The 23,933-nt window shown below is 40.6% G+C and overlaps 1 protein-coding gene across 1 annotated transcript in view; it reads left to right on the top strand.

The window, feature by feature from the left end:
• PRTG (protogenin) overlaps window positions 1-23,933 on the top strand; it is a 76,702-nt gene that overhangs the window by 52,245 nt on the left and 524 nt on the right. Inside the window, 8 exon segments of the mRNA XM_041468939.1 lie at window positions 12,940-13,035; window positions 13,573-13,759; window positions 15,390-15,517; window positions 16,295-16,465; window positions 20,030-20,212; window positions 20,771-20,891; window positions 21,780-21,945; window positions 22,928-23,032. Of these exon segments, the coding sequence (XP_041324873.1) occupies window positions 12,940-13,035; window positions 13,573-13,759; window positions 15,390-15,517; window positions 16,295-16,465; window positions 20,030-20,212; window positions 20,771-20,891; window positions 21,780-21,945; window positions 22,928-23,032 (1,157 nt within the window).

Here is a 23,933-nt window from a genome sequence, read left to right as displayed (position 1 = left end):
TCTGGGATCAGTGGAGTTTTTTGGGTAGGTTTGAGGGTCACAGTTTCACTAGGCTGATAAAACAAAGCAGACTCATGGTGGCTGTGCTGACTCCTGAGCAGCTGCCAGGGCTCCCTCTGCTGCCTCGGGATGTTCTTCAGCTCTCAGAATTCATCCAAGTGCAACTCAGAGCACAGTAAGGTAGCACAAGGCGGCACTTTGGGAAGAAAACACCCCACGTTTCTTGTGTGCTCTGTGAATCCGTGCTGCTGCCCTCTGTGCTTGCACACTTGTGACAAGTGTCGGGGCACAGGGATGGGTGGGAAGTGGCAGAGGAAGGCAGTGGCAGCAGGGAGGGCTGAAGGGTGAGGGGAGCAGGCTGGCTTCTTTCAGCAGCAGCACAGCTAATGCTGCTTTAAAATGCTCTTCAAAGTGCAGGCTCAACAGAGCATTTGTAAAACTGAATTGATGATGGGAAACCCTTTCAATTGTACAGAGGGAGGGAGATAGCTAGCTAAGAGTTAAGTAGCTGTGTGTTTATTTTACTTAAGCAATCAATCAGTCAGACTGCTTTCCACTTCCTAAGTGTTGTATAAACTTCATATGCAGAGGGATTGCATCAAGATAATGTTCTTCTCCTTTTTTCAATCAAGATATTGATATAGGTTGAATTTAAATCTTGAATGCATTAGAAAAGTTAACAAAAAGAACTTTCATTATTAATTGTATCCTACTTGTTTGCTCCGTACCTTTCAGTTTGTTAATACAATGCTTGACAGGTATTAAATGCTTGTTCTTCACAAAACTATTAAATAATACAGTAGGTAAGGCAGAAGATTTACATTGTAACTTGTCTGTGGTCAAACATCTGTACAACAGTAGCATTACTTCCTATGAAAAGTGATTTTGTGTATTAAAAAGCCAAGTTAAACATTTTGAAGGAAAAATTTAAACCAGAACAAATTCCCGTGTATATAATTATGGAATATACTTTACAGATACAAGAAACTTTCTAGAAGAAAAGGACGCAGTAATTAAAATCTGCTGCAGTTTCTGCAGAGGTATACTTTGTTTCCTACATTGTTATTGTTATCCTTTAAAATGCAATAGTTTTTACCTGTAGTAAATACTATCTATATTAAAAACATGTAATGTTGTAACACATTTCCATGTGGGGAAATATAGACTTTTGTCTTTATGAAATACCACAAAGTGTAAAATAAATGGTAGAAGCTGTGTTGTCAGCCAGAAGAGTGAAAGGTTTTCAAAGGTTTGAGGAAGCCTGAAATCTTTTAGGCTGCTCTTCTTGTTTAGATGCTTCTTTGTGTGGACATTAGGCATCTTTGTAGAAGGGTACTCAGGCCACAGTTCACTGAGTAAAGGATTTGAGCTCCTGGGGATATTAGGTCCAAATTCAGATTGCACATGTTGACCTCTTTTACACCACCTGCAAGATTCGTCTGTGGTGCTTTCAAGAGTTGGTGTTTCAGAAACTTGGTCTTAATTAAATAGTCTTCAAATAAACCATTAACATGTATTTAACTAAAGGCAACAACATCATTAACTTGCACAGCTGCTGCCACTAATATAGACTGAGTAATCCTCCTGATAAATTATCTTAGAAGAACAGAGTCTTGGCCTGGAAAGAGATGAACACAAGATGTCATTGAAATACTGTTTTGGGAGGAATCAATGTGGAGATGAAAAGTTATTATAATTTTTACAGAGAAGCATGTTGTCCTGGCCTTCTAGATGGGTATTTTCAGCACACTGAAAGCACTCAAAAATGAATGTAAGTATGTAGTATATCAGGCTTCATTGCCTGCTGACAAGCTGTCACTTACTGTGTTCTTTTAATAAATGTTTCTGTGCAAATTCATAGCACAAAACTCATTATGAATAGCTTCTGTCAGTGTGCCATTGGATGTAACAGTGGTGAATATTAGAGCCAAGAATGTTGTAGGGTCCTGGATATTTCTATTGTCATTACAACTGGAAATTTTCTTTAGGGCATGTTTTAGAAGTTTGGAATATGCTGTATGAAAATATAAAGGGTAAAAATAACACTGCTGTGCCAAACCATTAGGGAGATGGTTCAGCATAATCTAAATGTAATTAAAATGAATACCCTTCCTAAATGTCAAAGATAGCAACCAGTCAGAGCCAGTGAAGGGAATGAGGCCTCTAAGATAGGGAGGGAAAAGTAACAGACATGTTCATGTATGGGAGAGATCCTGCAATGCATTCACAGCTGAGGAAACAGAGCCCTGTGTCCTCAGCCCACCATGCTTCAGGTGGAATTACATGCTGAGCTAAGGCATTTGAGATGAGCTCTTTACAAGTACTGTTAGCTGTCTTCCCTGCTTCCTGCTTTCCTAATGTGTAATTGGAAAATATTTAGCATTATATGATGGATTTTCAATGAATAATTTATATTAACAGTAGTGTAATAGAGAAAGCTCAATGCCACCCCTTTTGTAGTTGTGGGTTTTTTTTAATGCGTTTTTAACTTCACCATATTAAGTATGAGGGTTGCAATATTAGCAGTAAATGTATCAGTCTAGCTGGCAGCTCATGACAAATGGGCCAGTTTAGCAATTTCACTATAAAATTTGTCAGCTGTCTAGGTTAGTTTGCCCCCTTTCTCCTGTATTCAACCAATGAGTGCCAGATTTTGAGCTTCCTTGAGAGGCTGCTTTATTTACATCTGCAGACGGTCTGTGTGATAGCAGCTCAGTGCCCACCCAGCCGTGCATGCCCCAAGCCTTGAGTGCAGGTGGGTGTCTGTGTGTCCTGCAGTGCCCCTTGGCTGCTGCTGTCCCTGCAGTGCAGGGAGCCCTGTGTGAGCAGAGCAGGGCCTGTGACACCTGCAATAACAGAACATCCTGCTGAAGGTTGGGCCCTAATTGTAGATGCAGCTGGATAGAGCCCGTGCAGCCAAAATTTACTTAAGAAAAATACAGTGGTGGTTTCCCCTCACATGTATCTTGTTTGTTTTCCTGTCATGATGGACTTGTTTGACACCTAACAAGTGAAATGTTTTATGTGCAGTTCCTTGTTATCCTCTGAAGGAGCAAAGAGCCAGACTGATTTTTAGTTGCCCTGCCTGAAACTTACGCATCTTGCAGTCATGCTTGCAACAGCCCAGATCTTAAAGCTTGAGATCTGAGTCACCAGACCACAGATGTTTTTGCAATGAAACCGTGCACCTCCTACAAAGTCACTGCGGTGCAAGTAATGATAGATAGTGTTTTCATTTTGCTGCACAAAAGGGTCAAAATGGCACGGGGAGTCCATGACAGAGCAGCAGAAAATGTTGGTTCTGAAAGAAAATTTATATCGTAGCTCCAGGGGAAAGTTTGGGCGCTGTGAACAGATTGCCTTTGTCATTGTGTACAAATGTGTTGTTTGTAAGGTGATGCTGGATGTCAGGCAGTAAGTGCATATGTATGATAGATCTTAATGATGTACCTAAACAAATGTTAAACCAAATTTGGTAAAGTGCTTATTGAATTGTGTTTAAGTGTATATTCTGGAAGCATTCCTCTTAGCATGAAGGCCAGGCAAATTGTCTAAACATTCTTTCTATCTGCAATCCAGAAATGTCAGTCTCTATTGGGGAGATCATATTTTCAGCCTCTTGCATCTTACAGAAAAGATCTTTTAGGGCATGCTCCTGTTTTGTAGCAGCATTTCTGTGTGGGTTGTTTCTTTCCCCTTTTCCTGAGCCACTGTAGTGATGTTTTATTCAGTGACAGTGTTCTGTCACTTGTGCAGGGCTCACTGCTGTGTGTAAGGGAACCTGTTGTGTGGGGTGGCACATCCTGTTTGGATCACTGCATGAATTCTCAGTGGACATGTGTGTGTTAGTAACTGGGTAATTACAGCTCTGCTGGCTCCTTCGGACACTCTCCCTCCCCCCTCGCCCTCCCTTTCTTCTTGCAGAGATGGCCTCTCTACATAATTCCATTAAAGTGATTGTGCTCGGAGGGGTGGACTCAGGGGCAGTGCTCTCATCTTTCAAAGCAGGACCAATGAGCTATGTGCTTTCCACTGGGCAGCAACAAAAGAAAAGGTCTCTTAGAAGAAAAGAAGAGCACAAAAGATCAAAATTAGGTGTTTGTCCAGGCCTCTGGTATTGCTTTCAAGTTAGCTTTTGAGGGCTCACTTTGAAAACAGTGAGCCAGGCTAGTTAACATAAGGGTGTCTGCTGGTTTAGAGAGCATTGTTAGAATAATATTGGAAGAGAGCTTTTTGCTTGTGCAATTGAACAGTTCCCTGAAAAGCAGGAGAAACACGGGGACTGATGGCAGACCTTACAGGCATGGTGGGAATGTCCTACACCTGTGAGGAAATAGAGAAAATTTAAAATCCTTGAGATTTGCTTCACTTATTATAAAAAGATTAGAGAGCTTTAGATATTTCTTATTTCTGCGGGCCCCAAGGGCTGAAATGCTGTGTGCTGGGAGCTCCCCCTGCCCTGCCAGCCCTCCCCCAGCAGCTCTGCATGGAGCTGCTATTGCTGATGGTGGGCAGCAGGAGAGGTGATGTTTTTACTGCAAGGGGGTGTGAGGTGTTGTTTGTCCTGGGGCCCTCTGAGGGATAGCACCAAGCTACAAAAGGGATACAGACCCTTTTCAGATTTAGACAAATAAGCGAGAGCCATCCAAAGCCCTGGAAAGCCAGACTGTTTAGCTGGATCAATTCACATGTGTCACATGTTCCAGCTTCTACCAAAATAAACTTTTACAATGTTGTACAAAGAACAAGTTGCTTAGTTTCTACTTCAGTTATTTGGTTTGCAAAGGAAAACATGAGTATCACAGACAGTCTTTGTTCTATCTAAATGTTTAAAGTTACCTTTAAATTGAAAAAGAAGTAATGACATATAAAATATTGGTAATTTGTAACTACTCAAACTATTTTAATGTGATATTAAAAGGTTGTTATTTAAAATTTGATCATTTCTGTTTTGCAACCAATTGCAATTCCAACTAATTTAAAATAAAAGAAATTAAATATTATTATTTGAAGCTAGTAATAATGAATAGAAATTACATGTCCACAACTTCAAGCTTTTAAAAACTGGAACAGAACATGGTTGCTGAACTGTGTTTAATTGTTTAATGATATGTATAAATAAGGTAAAAGGGCATTTTTTGGAAAACTGAAATAAAATCCTGTACTGAAAATTTGAGAGGGAATACCTGCTTTGGAGAAGAACAGACCAGAGTCTGTGTCATCCTCCTGCCTCCCAGCTCTGTTTCTGTTTGCCTTGATGCGCTTCTCTCTGTCCTTTTCCTCTGCTACATTTGAAATGTATTTGCTTATTTTCCTAATAAGTTTCTGCTGTATTTACATTACTTTGCTTCAAAAGTACATTTTTAAGGATAGTATTTCTCAGTGCTCTTCCTTTCCCACCCTTCCCCCTTAATAATTCCCCTGGACCTCTGTTGCTTGGAGCAGACTTTGGCTCGCCCCAGATTCGGTGTCAAAGGCCGTGACCCCATGTCAGAGCAGCCCATGCTGCTGGCCTCTTCTTTGAATAATTATCTGGAGTTTATTGTGTTGAGGGGATGGGCTTGGGGGCAGCACAGTCACCCTGGCAAACCAGACCAATGAGCTCTCCATCCAGACCACTACCCAACAATGGACCTGTAGGTTACACAAAAAAATCCAGCAGCACAAAAGATTAAATTAAAAATGGACATTTGGACACGGAAGTTTTGTCCTTAGAACAACTGTGATTTTAGTCCGCTGTGGGTTTCATACTTTCGACTGAAAGGATTTGTTTTAAATTTTGTTTGCAATCTAGAATAAAGTTGAAATATTTTCTTATCTCCTTCCCTAACTGCTAGAATTGCCATATTGGCTGTAGCTTAAGAAGTTGTTTCTAGGTTTTTAGTCACTGAACTCGGCTTAAAACATCAAGACAAACCTTTTTTTTCTCTAGAAATTTAGTGCTGTACCAATTATTTTATAAACAAGAGCCCCCAGTAATTTAATTTCTATGAATATTTTCCTTTTAAATTTCTGAGAACAGGGATGTTCAAAACAGGCACAAAAGTATGTTCCAACAGTAAACGATAGTAAAATGTCCATTTTCTTTCATCTTCCCTATCTTTTCCTCCCTGCAAAGAGGACTTAAAATGTCTGAAATCCAGATTGTGGGGTGCTGTCTCTTCTTATCAGGATTGAATGAAAGGCTGCTGGAGGTGGACTCACTGTTCTGGAGGGGTAGAAAAAAAAAAAAGAAGTTCTTTCATGGTCTGACCTCGGATTCTTTCTTAATTTTATCTAGCCCTGACCTGTTGGCTCTGCTCTGGCTCCTTTCAAGGCCTTCAGAGCTTCACAAACATGCAGCAGCTGAAAGAAACAATGACAGGGCTTTTAGGGGCTGCAATATTACACTCTCTTGTAACCTTGGCTAAGTAGCCTGTAAACAGATGCTTTCTCTGAAGCATTTGCCAAAAAACCAAAATTTTGGCTGTGTTGATATCAGGAAGCACTTTTTAACACTTTGGTTTAGGACTGCTGATTTTGTATTCAATATAAGCTTCAGCTGAATGAGCAGTTACCCAGAGTGTGCCTCGTGTGTGCAATCTATAAAAAACTTGCTGTTACAGGTCTTATACTTATATTTAATGCTGTAAATTTACCCAGGACAGAAGAATCATATGAATACAAATTATCAAAATCTGAATGGGGTAAACTGATTTGAAGATAGCGTTAATATGTAATCAGGACATTTGCATTTCTCTGTATTCTTTTGAGAAGGGAGGATTGATTAGGATTTTTCATTGGCTGTGTTGTTGGTGTCATGCTGCTTTAGTCTTTGAGAGTTTTAATAATGTAATACAATGTTGAAAATGGAATTTTTGTTTCTGTGAATGTGGAAGTGACTCTATTTTTCTTAGTAACTTTTTCTAAAAGTTTGGTCTGTGCAATCTTGGTAATTTAAGAATGAGGTGGCTGCATTATAAAGCGCTTCACCAGCTGCAAAGTGATTAGAAGCACGTTTCTTCTTTTTGGTGGTTTAAGTGCAAACACAGGCATTTAATCTTTGGTGCCTCCCGTTTTCCCAGCTGTGTCCAGTGGAAGTGCATGAGGACACCACCTGGCTGCCGTGAGCTGTAACTCTGCCAGATGGAGTGAGCCTTCCCTCCCCATGCCACCTCTATCACTTGGGAATGGCTTCAAGGCAGGAAACCTCGAGTTGTCTCTGCCTACCACTGTGTACATGTTTACTGCACCATTTCTACTACCCCAGGCTTTGAGAACTAGGCTCTGAATGCTGAATCTGTGTTTAACCAATAAATAGACATGATTTGAATAGACTAAAATCTTAAGTGTTGGAAAAGAAAATGGGAGTATCTGAATATGAATATTTCTGTCTGGCAGCTGTTTTGCAGTTGCAAGTTTTCCCCTTCCTGAAAGAAAAAGGGAAGATTTACATAGAAGCAAGGCTGATGGCAGGAGTAAAGAATACTGAATAATTTCAAGCTGGTGCAATAAAATGTAGGTGCTCTAACGAAGTGTAGAGCAACAGAACTGCTAATAAGTCAAGTCTCAATTCTTTGTGATATTTTTGCAGTTTCTCTGTTTCTCACATCCAGACAGATAAATAGCTGTTGTTCTCCCTCCATGCTGGGAAATGAAATGAGTTGTCACCAAATCAGGTTGGAACATCTGAGTGCACTGTAAAATTTTTTTGAAGAATCTCTATCTGCTGTGATCTTCCTGTCTGCTTTCTGACGAATATAATCTCTAAGATTATATATCAGGGATGTAGTAAGACAGTGAAATACACCAATGAATCATTGTCATCTGAATTCTTACTGAAATTCAGCTACTGCAACATTTAAAGTTTTTCCAAGTTACAATCCATGTTTTAAATTACAGTTCAACTTTTTTTTTTTTTTTTTTTTTTTTTGCTCATACTTGCAGTGCTTAACTTTGCTCTAGTTTGACTCTGAGGTGTAGAACCCATTTGTAGACTCACAAAATGAAGGCAAGGCTCCCCCATGTGTCTCTCTGCTGAAAAACCTGCCATGGCTGGTTCTGCAGGACTCACTGCAAATTTTTATGGGATAGTGAATGACAAGATGTGGGGTTCCAGAGGAATATCACCAGGGAGCAGTGGCCTACCTACAACAACTTCCATGGGAAGATGAGGCTGATCCAACATAAATTGCAAACCAGTGATTTTTGGGACAGTATCTATTTGGATATTTCAAGTTAATCAAAAGAAGGCATAAACAGAAGATATAAAATACTTTTTCCTACTATTATTTTATAGGAATGGTTACCAGAAGCAAGATTTGTGCCTCTGATGAAAGTGTTATTCATGTGTTCTTAGTGCTGATAGTTTTGGTTACACAAAAAATGTGTGTGCAGCAGATCCCTTGAACTGTGTGAAGCTGCTCCAACCTATCACATCCACTCTGTGATGTCTTTTAAGTCAATTTCTGTATGTTCCAGAGGCACTCTTGTAATAAAATTTATGAATTAGCTTTAGTGTGTTACTGTCAGCATCAATGCCAACCCCCTGAGCTGTACAGTGTAGGTTTTTTATCCTTTCCACCAGCTGATTTAAGTAATAATAATAAAAATGTCTATTAAAGACCTCTAGGTACTGTAACAATTTTAACACAATCTAATTACAACAGCACAAAAACCCCCAAATGATATTTAACAGAAACAAATTAACATAAAAAAATTCTGCCAGTTGGTAAATTGGCTACAAAATTGTTCCTGATCACCTTAGGACTGGGAACAAGACTTCAACCTCTACACAAATGCTGGCAATTGCAAGAGAATTAATTGAAACAATTCAGTGTTACCAGTTATTTAGAGAAATTTTGAAAAAGCAGGGATGAAATCTTGATTTTTTTTTTTAATTTTTTTTTTTTTTTACTCAAGCTGAATTTAAAAATGCAGGGATGAAATCTTGATTTTTTTTTTATTTTTATTTTTTTTACTCAAGCTGAATTTTTGTTGAGCAGGCTGAGTAAATCAGTGCACCTGCTTTGTTCCCGAAGAGCTGTGATTTTCTGTGGAGGGATGTGTCCCTGCTGGGTCTGTTAGGAGCAGGGCTGTTTCCTCCAAGCCTCCTGTGCACGGATGGTACACACTGGATTTGAGACTGTCAGTCCCCAGGTGGCCATGCTATCCCCAGTCTTTTATCAATGATTTATGTGATTTATGTGTAAACTACTCAAGATAGCTGTGCTGGTTAAAGATAAAGCCCCTGAAGTTTGTTTTCTCTCTACGGATGTGCCTGGCTTTGAGTGTTTGATCCAGCTGATGAAGTGTGAGATGAAAGTGTTTGTGCCAGCTGTGTGTTGGGATTGCCACTGAGGAATACATCATATCATCAGCCTGAAAAGGAAATGTAAAATTGTAAAAAATATTCTAAATAAAGGCTACTTCAGATGAAAGATATTTCCCACCACCTCATAAAACAAATAGTGAGCACATAAGTGTTGGAGCTGAGGCAGGGCTTTGGCAGAGCTTTGGTTACTGTGTTTGGTACATGGTGAAAAGAACTATCAACGTGGATCTGCATCTTGGTGGTGTTTTGATCTGATCTTACCGTGTGTGTACTCTGTAAGTCTCACATCAGTTTCTATTGCTGCTCAGTACTGCCTTTAATTCTTTTCTATTCTCCTTTTTAGGTGACTGTAGCATTAGGCTTTCCTAGGCCAGTACATAACAAACTCCTCCCTCCTCAGTTGCTATTTCAGTTCTAGAAACCAGGAGATGGGTTTAACCATAGATGTCCTAATGTGTGATAGCTTAAAAATTCTGACATTGCAAAATTCTGACATTTTGGCTTGAACTGGTCCTGCTACCAATTAAACCATGATACCATGAAGTAGAAATAACCCTGTTTTTCAGATGGTGTAGACTAGTTGGGAGACTTTCCTTTTAAAAAGCTTTTCCTATATAAAGATAATTCTGCTTGAAACTTCTTGCGTTATACAGGAGTAAGAAGAATAGCATTCAAGATTGTGTTTCTTCTACATGTAAAGTGTTAAGGATACATAAAGTAAGATTTTAAAAACGTGTTTTTCTCAAAGACACTTGAAAATTTTTTTGTGGGAGTTAGATTTTTTTTTCTCCGTTCTTCCACATCCCATTATTCTTCCTTTTCTCCTCAATCAAGTGTTAATGAGGAATTCAGTTAAAAAAAATGCGGTGAGGATAAACAGACCTCACAGGCTCCTCATTCAGCTCAGCAGGGCACTAGAGCTCGGCTATCCCTCATTTCACAGTGAAGATGATCAGTTCTGGGTGAGCACTTTCAAAGGGCAGGGAGTTTTTGAAGGTGCTCAGCAGGATGATGGATGGATGGCCGTGCCTGTCACGCTGTGTCCTAAGGAAATGCGCGGGGGCGGCGGAGCAGGAGCCGCGGCCAGAGGGCACCGGGCGGCTCCGGGGAGCTCAGCCCTGCCCGGCTCCGGGCTCTGCCCCGGCCCCGGGCTCTGCCCATCCCCGGGCTCTGCTCCGGACTCTGTCCATCCCCGGGCTCTGCCCATCCCCGGGCTCTGCCCATCCCCGGGCCCTGCCCATCCCCGGACTCTGCCCATCCCCGGGCTCTGCCCATCCCCGGACTCTGCCCATCCCCGGGCTCTGCCCATCCCCGGACTCTGCCCATCCCCGGGCTCTGCCCATCCCCGGACTCTGCCCATCCCCGGGCTCTGCCCATCCCGGGCTGTGCTGAGCACGGCTGGCACAGGGCCCTTGTTAATCGCAGTCTCCGGAGCGTGGTCCCGGCGAGGCGTTAAAGGTGTCCTGATGATCTCTGATTTAAATTCTGCCTCTGTGTTTGAATCCTTCGCTTGCACGCTGATGTGTGTGTTCCTGCCGCAGGCTGATGCCCGGGAAGGTGGTTCTGCTTTTGTGAGAGGCATGCTGTAATATTCCTCAGCAAGGCATCCGTGATTTTGGTGTATTCAAATCACTTGGGACTCTTGAAAGATTTTTATCATTTAACCTCTTGGTTGGGCCAAGTGTTCTTAAATTCACCTTGCATTTTTACAATTTTTAAAAAAGATTGCTATTTTTTACATATAACGTCTTACTATTTTTTTGAATTTTCCATATTAGAATTCCATATTTTCTTTTATCACATGCTTAAGATGATTCTGTGTGTTTGTATCCATCTCCTTTTTTTCTGATTTGTAATTTGTTGCCTAGGAACAACTGATGTCATCTGTTGTAAAAGTGCTATTGCAAAGTGGAAAAAACCTTCAAAGCAAATGAGAATTTTACTCTAGTTTAAAAAACCATGGTTTCTTTTCTTTTTTATTTTCTTCTACATTTTATTATTTACATTGTCTGCTTGTGATGTTAAAGTCTTCAAAAAATGGGAATGGCCTCCTCTTGCCTATTCTACCATCAAGGTCAAACACATCAAAGAAATACTTCAAATATAATAATCCAAATACAGGAGCCCTTTTGCTTTTGCACCTATATTTGGATTTTGGTGAAATAACCTTTCAAAAAATATAAAATACATAGAGACGTTAACTTTTCCTAGTGGTATCTCATTTACAGCTGATATGGGTAACTACAGCACAAAAAGTGTCTATTGAAAAATGAATATGAAAGGATTTTATAAAGGGCATTACTAGGAATTTACTCTGCCGCCTTTACAGAAGAATCCAACCATTTTGTTCAGACGGTGTTGCCGGTGCAGTGACTGCAGAGGGAGCCAACGATCTGATGGAAACAACAGTCCTATTCCTGGTCGAGAAATGTCAGGACTTTGTGTTCCTGTTTATTTCGTGAGAGGCCACATCAAATCTCAGCTGAAAGGAGAAAGGAAAGAGCTTGTTTTGAGAAGGGACAATATTATGGTATCTTAGGGCAAGGAAAAAAGACATGAGCAAGATCAACACAGTTATATAACATCTGAAACTTCGGAAAATCGTAATTAAAATAAATAGGTTCGTGCCATCAGAAGAGGAGAATATCCCAGTGCCTGTGTTAGTACTGGGGAGAAGTTTAGCTCATACGAATTGGCAGCAAATCATTGTTGTGTGCAAGGGGTTGGTTGCAAATGCAGTTGCAGGGGAGTAGCTGCAGGAAGCAGAGCAGCCACTCTGGTGCCTGCACTTGTCCTCCTGTGGGTGTCCCATCCCAGCACCACTTTGAGAGCTCCAGGGCCCTTCCTAAATCATTCCTCTGCAGCAATTTTTCACTTGGATCAAGGCCAGCATGTCATCAACAGAACAGAGAAGAAGCAAACTGAGATGCAGCCACCCAAAGGTGTGGGCAGAGAAAGAGAATGCGGAGATAGATCCTTCCAGCTTGGAATGGTGACCCTCTAGGACTGCCAGAACCAGCTCTCAAGAAAACATATGGAGGCAGAATTTCCTAGTCAAAGCATTATTAACAATCCCTGTTGTTTCGTGGTTTATCTCCTTCGGAGCCTGGAACCAAAACATTTCCCATTTTTTTGCTGGGTGCTATCTTGCCATTGCTTTGACTGCCTTGCTTCCTTGAAGCTTGTGTGTCCAGAAACAAAAGTTGGTCTCTGGACCTCCTGCTGTTTGTTTTAACAAATCTTTATTAAAGGTCTGAAAACAACATGCTGAATGTACTATTAAATATAGCTCTGTAGCTGTGAAGGTGTGGCTTTGTTACAGATAGAAATGTGGTATTTGTCCTACTCCCATTGATTCTGTTACAAACCTTTGCTTTAGGCTATTGCAAGTGAGACTGGGAGATAACTGTTTCTGAGCAAAGAACTGGGGGAATTTGAAGGGCTGGAGAAGAAGACAGGCTTCCAGGCATACAGCCTGTCTATCAGTCCACTGCTCATAGCAAACAAGTTTTGAAACACACTTCCAGGAGCATCAACTTGTCTCACTATCTGTAGAAGTCCAAATATATTTTTTCTTTTTTTTTTTCCTTTTCTTGAGCTTAATTATTCCTTTGCTCTTTTTGCAGATCCTAGAAGAAAGTATCATGTAAGGCTGCTGGCATATAACAATATGGAAGAAGGTTATCAGGCTGACCAAACAGTTAGCACTCCAGGATGTGTCTGTAAGTGTTGTAGATGCATGAAGAATTTATTGAGAGCTGAGGTGTTTCAGCATCCCAGCAGCTCTGTGTTTTTTAACTTTTAAATAATAAATTAATTCTGTGTAAAACAGAGAACAAGAAAGATCATATCAGTGACAAATACTGCCTTAGTCATCCTGCAACTGAGACAGTCCTGTGTTCATGAAGCACAGCTGAAGAAAGAAGACAGCCCAAGCACATTTCCTTCCCTTGCTGAACTATCTGCATCATCTAACATTATATATCTGTATCTTATGAGAGATTTATCTCTTTTTCTTGTCTCTGCTGATAGTTTTGGATTAATTTTTGAATAAACAAGTGGGATTGCAGAAATGATACAGGACATGTATTGGGTTAGGAGGGGTCTCTAATAGCTTTAACCAGATTCCTGGGTCTGCATACCAGGTAGTGCTGGGTTAGGGAAGATTTGTTTGTAAACTGTGGGCTCAGACCTCTTCATGAAGCCAGCATCTGCACACAGTGCAGTTATTAACTCCTGCTCCTGTTTCGTTTGAAAAGCTGTCCGTGACCGCATGGTGCCGCCGCCGCCGCCTCCTCACCACCTCTATGCCAAAGCCAACACCTCCTCATCCATCTACCTGCACTGGGGCAAGCCTGCCTTCACCTCTGCCCAGCTCATCAACTACACCGTGCGCTGCAACCCCGTGGGGCTGCAGAACGCCTCCCTGGTTCTCTACCTGCAGACGTGAGTGCAGCTGGGGGGACTCTTGCATTGCCAGTTCCACATCCTTCCCACTCACTTCCTATTCTTTCTGCTCTCTTCTAATTTTCTTTCACTAGCAACAACTTTTATTTCCCTCAGACTGTGTGTTTTGCCCATTGACTGCTAGGGGTTTTTTAAGATCTGTTCATAGAACAGCTTCGTTCTCTACCAGTGATCATTGGTAGTGTTGGGTCATTGGGCTAGCTCTTTGATTGTTTGATGTCTTTTTAGCTGTCTAGGTTGAGTTTAATTCTAAGCTATTTTTCAACTATACAAATGACCATACCTATTTTATAGGTAGTCTGGGCAAAGATGGGACTTAGTCTAGTGTCTGATTTTAAGACAGAAAATGAGAATTTTTGAGGGGCTGAGCATTTCATGGTGGGAATGCCAAGTTCCTGAGTGTGGCACCCTGCCAGGGGGAAGCTGAGTAGGATTGCTTGCTTTGCAGAGAAGCAATGTGTGAAGCACAGCATGGCTGAACAGGGAAGGGAGCCTGCCTTGGGCTGCTGTTCAGCCTCTGCCCAGGTGGTGTGGGAGCAGAACACTTTGCTCTGTGCTGGGGGCCGTGGGGCTGCTGAGGGAATCCATGTGTGTAGCTCCCTCAGAACTTCAGTTTACTCAAGCCTCTAAATAAGAAAAATTCTGTCTTAAAGGATAAATAGTTTCCATCCTTATATTCATGGATTTCTCTTCCAAGAACACATCTGCTGCTGTATAACTCCCGGCTTAATGATTAGACACAGTATAATCACCATGTAAAGTTCTTAGTGTGCAATGTGGAGCATAGCAATGAGTGCTGCTTTTTGTGATAGGATGAGGCTATTGCAAGTACTGGTTACTGCCCCTGCAGTACAGAAGATGAAAATACTAAATGAGATTTAATAAAGCAATATCTGTAGAGTAAGACCATTTTAAATTGAGATTTAATCTTGATGTGGTATTATCATCCAGAATTAACCCTGGCATATATGAAAGATTTTCCTCTGCCCCAGAATCAAAGTAAAATGAAATGTCTACAATTGACTTTGTGATCAAAATGTAAACTGCAGTATTATAATTAATAGAATCAATTCTGCAATTAATATATTACTAAATATTGCTGCCAGATCAGTAAGGAGCATTCATATTCATCCCCTAAACATGAGGTGTGGAGCCCATAAGTGGAAGGAATGTTGCCCATATAGCCTCTGTGTGTGAACTGGGAAGCAGATCCATGTGCCTTGTCAGTTGTGATACTGGTTGCAGTTTGTTTCTCCAGCTTGAAGCACAGTGTCCTATGGACAAGTGTAAAGAGCTGAATTTGGGATACCTGCTGGTGATCCAGCCAATAATACAGTTAGTGCATCAGCTGTTCAAACGACATTTATAAAAACTTGAGCTCACATCAATTGACAGCAGACACAGCATCCTCCTGAGAGCTCCAGGGCTGGTGCAATTGCATTTCCATTTCCAGGCAGGCAGCACAGATGTGCCACGTGTCTGGACTTGGACTGGGCTGTCCTGTGTGGAACTGACAGTGGGAATCTACTCATGTGGCTGAGACATGAAATTTGGGGATCTTCAAGTCAGCTGCTGCTGTTTAATACATTTTATTCCTTCATCTGTCCAGGTCAGAGACTCACATGTTAGTTCAAGGTCTTGAGCCAAAAACCATGTATGAATTTGCAGTTCGATTGCACGTGGACCAGCTCTCCAGTCCTTGGAGTCCTGTAGTCTACCACACTACCCTCCCTGAAGGTAAGGAACCAGAAGAGGGACCCTATGGTTCTAAAAAGAACATTTTATAAACCAAATGGCCTGAAAAAGTAAGTATTAATTTTAGGCTGTGTGTAGGAGAGGGAAATCTTTTCCTCTGAGACACAGATAGTGCTCTTCATGGTGAGAGATAGAAAAATGCTAGCAGGGAAATCCCTGCTTTGGAACTGTGAAATTGTTTTTCAAAATCCACCCTAAGTCAGCATTGATTTTTGTATAAAGTGTGATGCTTTCACTACTAGCAGCAACTAACTAGAAATAACTTGAATAAAAACCTTAAAATATGTATATATTGAAGAGGTGTGGCTGATTTGTAGGCATTTATGAAAACATATTTTAAACCCCAGAAGTTTTGGAAACTGTAAGAATATTACACATCTACTGCCTTAGCTGCTGGTTTGATTTACTGTCAGCTTGGTAGGGGAAAATCCACACCTGCAGTTCCATGTTCTCACCAAAGCAATATTTGGGAGGTACTAGTTCAGAGGATAATGAAGTGACAATAAAAGGCATTTATTGTCAGTAACTGTTTCTTTCTGGAGATGAGGGAAAAATACAAAACTTGCTTTTACAGAATCTAAGCTGTTTTCTGGCTCAGAGGTAACAGGAGAGTGTCTCTGAGGAGCAGTATGTGCTTGTTTCAGTGTGGTGTCTGGGATGTAGCAGTGGCCATTAGGACTGCACATCAGTTCCTTTCTGAGCAATTTAATTGCATGTAAATTGGGTTAGCCTAATAGCATTGTGTTACTGTTCTCACAGCACCATCTGGCCCTCCAGTAGGAGTGAAGGTGACTTTGATAGAGGATAATACTGCTTTGGTTTCCTGGAAGCCACCTGATGGTCCTGAAACAGTTGTCACACGGTACACTATCCTCTATGCATCCAGGAAGTCTTGGATTGCTGGGGAATGGCAAGTGTTGCACAGAGAAGGTAAACTAAAATCATGAATCTATGAACTGGATAAACACTGATGCTACTTATAAGATGCTTTGTTACTTTCAGCAACCTTGGACTACACTACTGCTATGAATTATGAAATAAATTAATATAAGTGTTCACATGAAAGTTCCAATTAGTTTAGAATTATTTCCATGGGAAGATGTGTTAAACAACAAGCTCATATTCAGAAGGTGGGGGGAGAAGGGGCTCGGCTCTCCTGTGTTGCTTTGGAGCTCAGTGTGTGCATGTAAACCAAAATGTCTTGTAAATCCAATTACATCCATCTCAGTTTTGTTGTAACCAGGATTGTGATGGTTTCATTTTGTAAATGCACTCTTTCAAATCTGAAGTCTCTGAGATGTTTAAATGTGGCTGTGTGGGTTTATATGTTTCTGTCGATCACTGCCAATCCAGTTAGCTCAGTTTGCTTAATGAACTTTCTCCTACTTCCAGTAAATCACTCTGCAAATTCAATTTAACTCTCTGGCTCTATTCTACTGCTGAGCCCCAGTAATCTCACAGTACCTTGGGCATGCTGATGTGAACTGCAGTCACATCTCTGTGATTAGATGTGGAGATAGTATAAATTTTTGTAGGCACTTTACTGAATAATACTGGGATTTGAAGAGCTGAATCAAGAAAGGATTTCTACTGTTGCCAGAAAAAAGTAATAGTCAGAATTATTGATAGTCAAAATAGACAGAGGTAGTTCAGAATCAATAATGTTCTAAAAATGTCTTAAACCAGAGAGGAAAGCTCAGTGTTACAGAGTAAAGTCATATGCTTGAGTAGCCTATTTCAGAGGATTGCCCTGGAAGAGTTACGGTTTTGTTGTTCTCTTTGTTACCTGGCTGGAAACTTAGCTGTCAGCAGAGAGTGAGGCTGTAAATCTTCTGTGGAGATAATTCTAAAAACTTAATGAGTATGCTCTCACAGAGGATAATTCATGTCACCATCATGGAGGGTGAGCTGTTCCAGTTCATAGCTGCTGTTCTTAGTGCTGCTCCTGAAGAGAGGGCAAGGGACCAACAGCCCCTGTGAAAGGTGGCAGTGCCACTTTGTCTGCTGCAGCACAATGGAGTTTGTCAGGCTGGCCTCAAAGAAAATGGCCAGCTGTGAAGAGTAACAGGAAAAGGGCTATTGAACTAAATTTGTGAAAAATAACTAGTCTGAAATATCAATCAGGTCTAACTACAGGGGAAGATTGAGCCCATGGGTTTTCACTATTAAAATTGTTCAGTGAAACAGCAATTTAAATAAAGTTGTCCAACTAAATTGTTGGAAGAAACAGTGATATTGTTATATTAAAGGACAAATTTACTTTTATTTTCTACTCAATAAAAACCCCAGCACATATAAATTCACAGAGAGCTTATACTTGAAGACTAAATCTTGTCATTCTGTTGATGATACACTGTATTTGCTGCATGCAGCAAAGTGGCTGAATTGCTTTCAGATGCATTGTTCAGCTCAGTCATGCCTGTGAAACTGAACAGCATCTCTGATAGTATTTCACCAGAGATTTGGGATGGCAGGATGGCAATAACAGTAAACATTTTCATGTGTTCCCATACTGAAAGTGTTGGAGGCAATGAGCAAATGGAGAGCTATAAATCTCAGTGTATTACTGTGTCCATCAATGTTAGAGCCACAAATTTTGCATTTTGACAGATATATTGGGGTTTGAGGCATGGTGTGGAATTCAGGCCTCTTGACACACTAGGACAATCTGTTATGGTCTTAGTTAAAGTATAGATGAAAAGGTCTGTGAAAGGAAATTAGTATGTAGAGATAAAATTGGGCACATAGCATGATCAGTCCTGTGACAGTCCTTTCATAGGTAATTTGAGGTAGAAGCAGGGTTTGGGTTTTTTAATGCATTTATTCTGATTAGATCAGTTAACTCTATGCAATAAATAGCATTGTTTTGTCTTGATGATAAACTTGTTCTGCAGAAAATTTGTGAAATCTTGACTCCATTCCATTCTCATACCTCCAGAGAAATCCCCTCAAATAAGAAAAAATATTTAAAAAACCACCAAACCAAACAACCACAAACCAACCCTGTCACTTATAAAAGTCCTAGCACGGGCTTTAGTTTGTGCAGGAAATTTTCTCCCAACCCACCCCCTAATTTGACTGAGCTTGTGTTAGGCCTGGCAAAACCAGAAAATATAACTGCATTTTGGTGCTGATTCATGATGTGAGTTATGTTGCAGCCACCTCCCCCTTCTTCCCTTGCTCTCTTCAAGTGGATCAGAAGTTACAGCCCCTGCACACTTGGTGTGCAGTAAATCAGTACCAAGTGCTCACTTGCCTTAGCAATGAAGCAGATTGGGAAGGAGCTGGTGGCAAGGAGCCTGTGATATTGAAATGTGACCTTTCACCCTTGCTGGTGCTAAATATTACAGCTCCTTTGGTTACAGATACCTCACATTTTACTTCAAATGCTTTCGGCTAATGGGGTTTTTTTTAATGGAAGAACTGAAACAAGCTTTTGAAGTAGCTTCCTTTTTGCCAAATGTATAATCTTTTCTGTCAACAAAACAACCTTATATTTTATAGGCTCCCATGATACTATACATTTTGACTTCTCAAACTGATTAAAAATTTTGACTTCAGTCTGAGAAAGTAAATGGAATATGTGAAAGCAAAGAGATAGATTTAGTGCTGTAACTGCCACTGTAGGGAAATAAAAGCAGCATATTTCCGTGGTACCAAGAAACACAGGCATTTTAGAAATGAATTGGAATTCTAAGCAGTAGTTTCAGTCCCTGGGCAGGCAAAGCTCTCATTGACTTTGATAGGAGTTTTGCCTGTCTAAGGACAATGCTAGTGAATCCTATTTATGTTCTTAATATTTTTTCCTGCCTTCAGGGACTTTAAGAAATGAATCCCTAGCATACGAAAAAGACGTTTTCTGTAATATTCTTAGTAGCACAGCTTAGATGCACAGTAATCAAGGAAGCCTACACAAGTCTAAATAGGGTTTAATTTTATTTTAAAATCATGGTATAAGGTACTCTTGCAGAGCTTCCTGTTCATTTAACTAGACCTGAAATTTGATGAACTGAACCCGGATTCTTTTGTTATGTCAATTTTCGTTCATGGTACAGTAGGTGGGGGAGAGGCACATGTGAGAGAGGTTTAATGTTCTGGTTTCTCTGCCTGAGAGTCTGGTTAATGCTGGGTGCATCTCCTCACAGATGTGATCACAACATAAAGGCTGTCACACTGAAATGCAGCTATGCTAGGTTTAGGGTTGGTGTGCTGTGTGCCACAGCCAATACTTGAATCTTGGTTTTGAACTATACTGGCACTTCACAGTGTCCTATGTTCAAATAGAATGCAGAGAGAGGAAACCAGGGATGAGAAGGCAAGTCCATTGTTTATTCTGTAGCATGTACATGCAGGGTAGAATGTATCAAAGTGATAACAATCCTCAAGCAAGTTTTAAAGGTGCTATTGGGAAAAAACTGTAGGTTCCAATGTCTAAATCTGAGTCTTTCCCGAAAATCTTGTCAAACTGGAATTGTTTATTCTATCTTTTCCTAGGAGCCATGACCATGGCTTTGCTGGAAAACCTTGTAGCAGGAAACATCTACTTGGTTAAAATAGCTGCCTCCAATGAAGTAGGAGAAGGACCCTTCTCAAATGCAGTGGAATTTGCTGTCCTGCCAAAGGAGACATCAGAGTCTAACCAGAGACCTAAACGCTTGGATTCTGGAGATTCCACAGGTCAGCAGCAGTGTTTTGATTACTCTGTCACAAGTACTGGGGAGAAAAGATCCCTGTTTGTTTTAGCTGTGACCACTTTCTGGGTAAACCATTCTGTTTTATGTGAGGCAGTCCTAACAGTGCAGCATTTTCTTCTAAATGAAACAATTTTGGATTTTTTGTCTCAGTTCAACTCAGAACTGGTCTAATTCTCTTGGTCAGAAATGGAAAGTTTGCCTTTTAAATGAGAATACCTATCTGGTTTGAATTTTACATCAGTAACTTTGCAGCCAGTCTTCTAAGGCATTTCCTTTTAGTCCTTTATCTGGCTTGAGATACCAGCAGCACTGGGTCTGTCCTCTTCCTCCCCTCCCAGGACTGCACTGACCAGACACTCCTCTGGTCTACAAGTTTTATTTTCAAAAGTATAAAAATGTATGACAGAGAAGGCCTGGAAATCTCATTAGAAGGAAGCATTTGTCTCTGTGGCAGTAACTGTAACCCTATTAATTTCCTGACAGGGAGCAGGGGTTAACTCTTCTTATTTACTGAGCCTTTCTGTGTTCCTTTTTGATACAGCTTATTCTGACTATTACCATCTGGACCAGAAATCAATGACTGGCATTGTTGTTGGGGTTTGCATAGCCTTGACCTGCATCCTTATCTGCATCCTGATCTTAATTTATCGCAGTAAAGCCAGGTATGTTTTTGTTCTCAAAGTTTGAGCTAAGTTCTCTGAAGCACTGTCTCTTCACCTGTTTCTACCAGTGTTGTAAACAAAGCACTTTGTTGGCTCTTCCTACTCTGCCTGAACCCCCTCTCCAATGAAAAGGAGGAAGAACCCGCAGAGTGGTTCAGTGACAACTCAGTATGAGGCACGTTTGCAGCTGAGCCCCTGTTTTGGGTCAGATAAGCATGCTGCTGTTCATCCTCTGCTCCTCCTGCTGAACCCTCCAGCCTGCCCACACCTGGCTGGCAAGGCTTTAACCCCCTGGTGCTGCTGGACGTGAGGAAATCGGACATAAAGGAGTACCATGATGCAGATTTTAAAGCAGATCCATGATGCAGTTTCTTTGCAGTGGTGCAAGTCACCATCTGCGTCTGTCACCAGCTGCTAACGGGTATAAACTGGCCCAGTGACTCTGCCCAAAACTTTGGGATCAGAACAAATATAAGTCACTTGAAATAATAAATGTAAAAATTCATTGAAAGTATTTTCCAGTAACAAGGCCTTTTTAGCTTACATGCAGGAAAAAATATGAACTAGGAGATAGTCTCTGTGTAGTATGGTAGAAAGGTCTTAATGTCATTAGTGGTTACTTCCTCCAAGTAATATTACTAATCATGACAATTCCTGTCTGCACATAAGCTTGTAGCCTACTGTGTATGATTAACTGGAAGCAGATGTTATTTTTATCACAAGCAATAACATTTAAATTCCATGTGAGTTAGGAGTATCATATAACAAAATGTAAATGCCAAGAATATACCAGGATTACTTGATTAATAATAGCTTTGAAGTTTATCCTTGATTTATTTTTTCTTGTATTCCTGTGGGTCAATTTTATTCCTCCTTAACATTGTGTAGGAAAGCATCTGCTCCTAAGCCTGTGCAGCAAAGCACTGACCAGCTGTCACATACCAGCATCTCATTAGCCAGTCCTAATGAAGTGGAGAAGAATATTGAAGGAATTGCAGAGAATGAAGAATCCTTATTGCCAATGATAGTGGGAAACAGCTTCATTGATGCTAAGGTACTGTGAGTTTTGCTAACTCCCAGGTCAGAAATCTTTCTTTAGAATTCATTGTTATAATATCAGAGCCCTTATCAAAAGTAAAATATATATCTTATGAACCTCCAGGAGGCTGTTTTATTAATGGAACAAGCACAAAGTTGGCAATCCAGGCTCAAATTTTCAAGACTTATCTGCAAGTTCAGCTGGAGATTTGGTTGAGTACACTTGTCTTCAACTGTACTCTGCAGATTGCAGAGTGTGGCCCTGGCACAGCATCAAAGGATAAAGGCTCCACGGACTCGGGGCTGCTCGCTGGCCTCTGCTGGTCCCAGGAGAAAAGTGAGAGTTCCTGTCAGCACCCGGCTCAGTCAGTGCCTGTGCACAGTCTAGTCAAATATGGCACTAAGCAGATGTTCAGAAAAGTGTTATTTTTCCCTATATTTACTGGTAAGACAATGTTGCAGTTTATAAACTCATACTCAGTCACATTATAAATTAGCCTAGCTGGCAGAAAGTACCAGTGGAGGTGCAGAACCTTCAGTCCAGGAGTCCAGTGTGACACCACCACAGTGGCCTTCCTTTCACATGCAGACTTACTGTCTTCAGGCTTCTTCTGCTCCCACTGCAAACTTGAGTGCAGCTGCTCCCTGAGGAGATGTGTGAGAGCTGAGACATGGAAATGGACCCAGCAGAGGCACAGAAACTGCCTAGGAATGGCCTCATTCTAAGTACTAGAGCAAGAGCAGGAGCTGGAATATTTTGCTGTGTGCCTGCAGTACTGCAGCTTTGGGTCAGGACAGAAAGCTGCCAGATTTAGTGGGTCTGCTCTTGACTTGTCTTGAGCAGAGGCGTACCAGACCACGAAAATGTGACTCACTACTGAGGCTTCATTTGTCTTCATTTTCAGTATGGAACCGAGAGGTAGGAATAGAAAAATATTTTCAAGTCTCTTAGAAATTTACTTTATTAAAATAGATGTCTGCATTTTCCTCTGTTGTAGGGAGGATCTGATCTGATTATTAACAGCTATGGACCTGTCACAAAGACTAATGGCAAGAAAAGGTGGTTGTTCTTCCAAGATGCTAAGAAGGCAAAGACTGAAGAGGTAATTGCTCTAATGGGCAGAGGTGCACAATCTTTACTGTAATACCCTCTTTGCAAAGGAAGATACATAGTTTTCTGTTTATGAAAAACATATTTAGTGGTCTTAGTATTAATTGGATAGTTTCAGTTGTGTAAGGTTGGTGGTGTTCTACCTCATCCTACTAAAGTCTGACAGAAATTCCATTTTCTGACAGACATTGTCAGGACACAGTGACTCTTTACAGTAGGCAGACACTGTTAACTCTACTGTTAACTGATTGCTTACTTGCCTTTGCCTTTGTGAGCAGAAAGATTTCTGTGTACTTTGCATTGCATGAACTACTTCTGCAGAGACTCTGTATAAATATAAGCACAAATTAAATATATATTTTCAAACAAAAATAATATTAAAATAAAGAATCCTTTCCTACTCTGGCAGCTAAAATTTTTTTGGCTGAAGAGAAACAAAGAAGGGAAACTAGATGATATACCCAAAGTACTGAGAAAATTGAGAACCTGAATAGAACAATCCGGCTTCTGAAATTGTTGGTCTGGACATAGTTGTTATTTGGCTGAGAAGAAAGAGCAGTTTAAAACTGAAATGTTAAACCAAATCTGGAACATTACTATGCAAATTCATACCTATGGAGAATATAACTGTCCTTCATTGCATTTTAACTTGTATTGTGCTCCTGTGTGTTTAAGAATTAGAAAGTCTTGATATCCATGTGGTAAAATCATATTTAAAAATATTTCTACAAACAGCTGTTTATTTCTGATGCCTCTATATGAAAAATATTTGCTATTGCCTAAGGAGTAATGCTTAAAGAATATGCATGAGGGGATGGGAAGGAGCTCTACCAAGTGTGTTTTTAAAATACTCTTCATGTCTCTCCAGTGAAATAATTTTTTATTAGCCATAC

This window comes from Pyrgilauda ruficollis, unplaced genomic scaffold, assembly GCF_017590135.1.
Source record: "Pyrgilauda ruficollis isolate IOZ18807 unplaced genomic scaffold, ASM1759013v1 scaffold23, whole genome shotgun sequence".
Lineage (NCBI taxonomy): Eukaryota > Metazoa > Chordata > Aves > Passeriformes > Passeridae > Pyrgilauda > Pyrgilauda ruficollis.
This window is presented reverse-complemented; position numbering and strand designations above follow the sequence as displayed.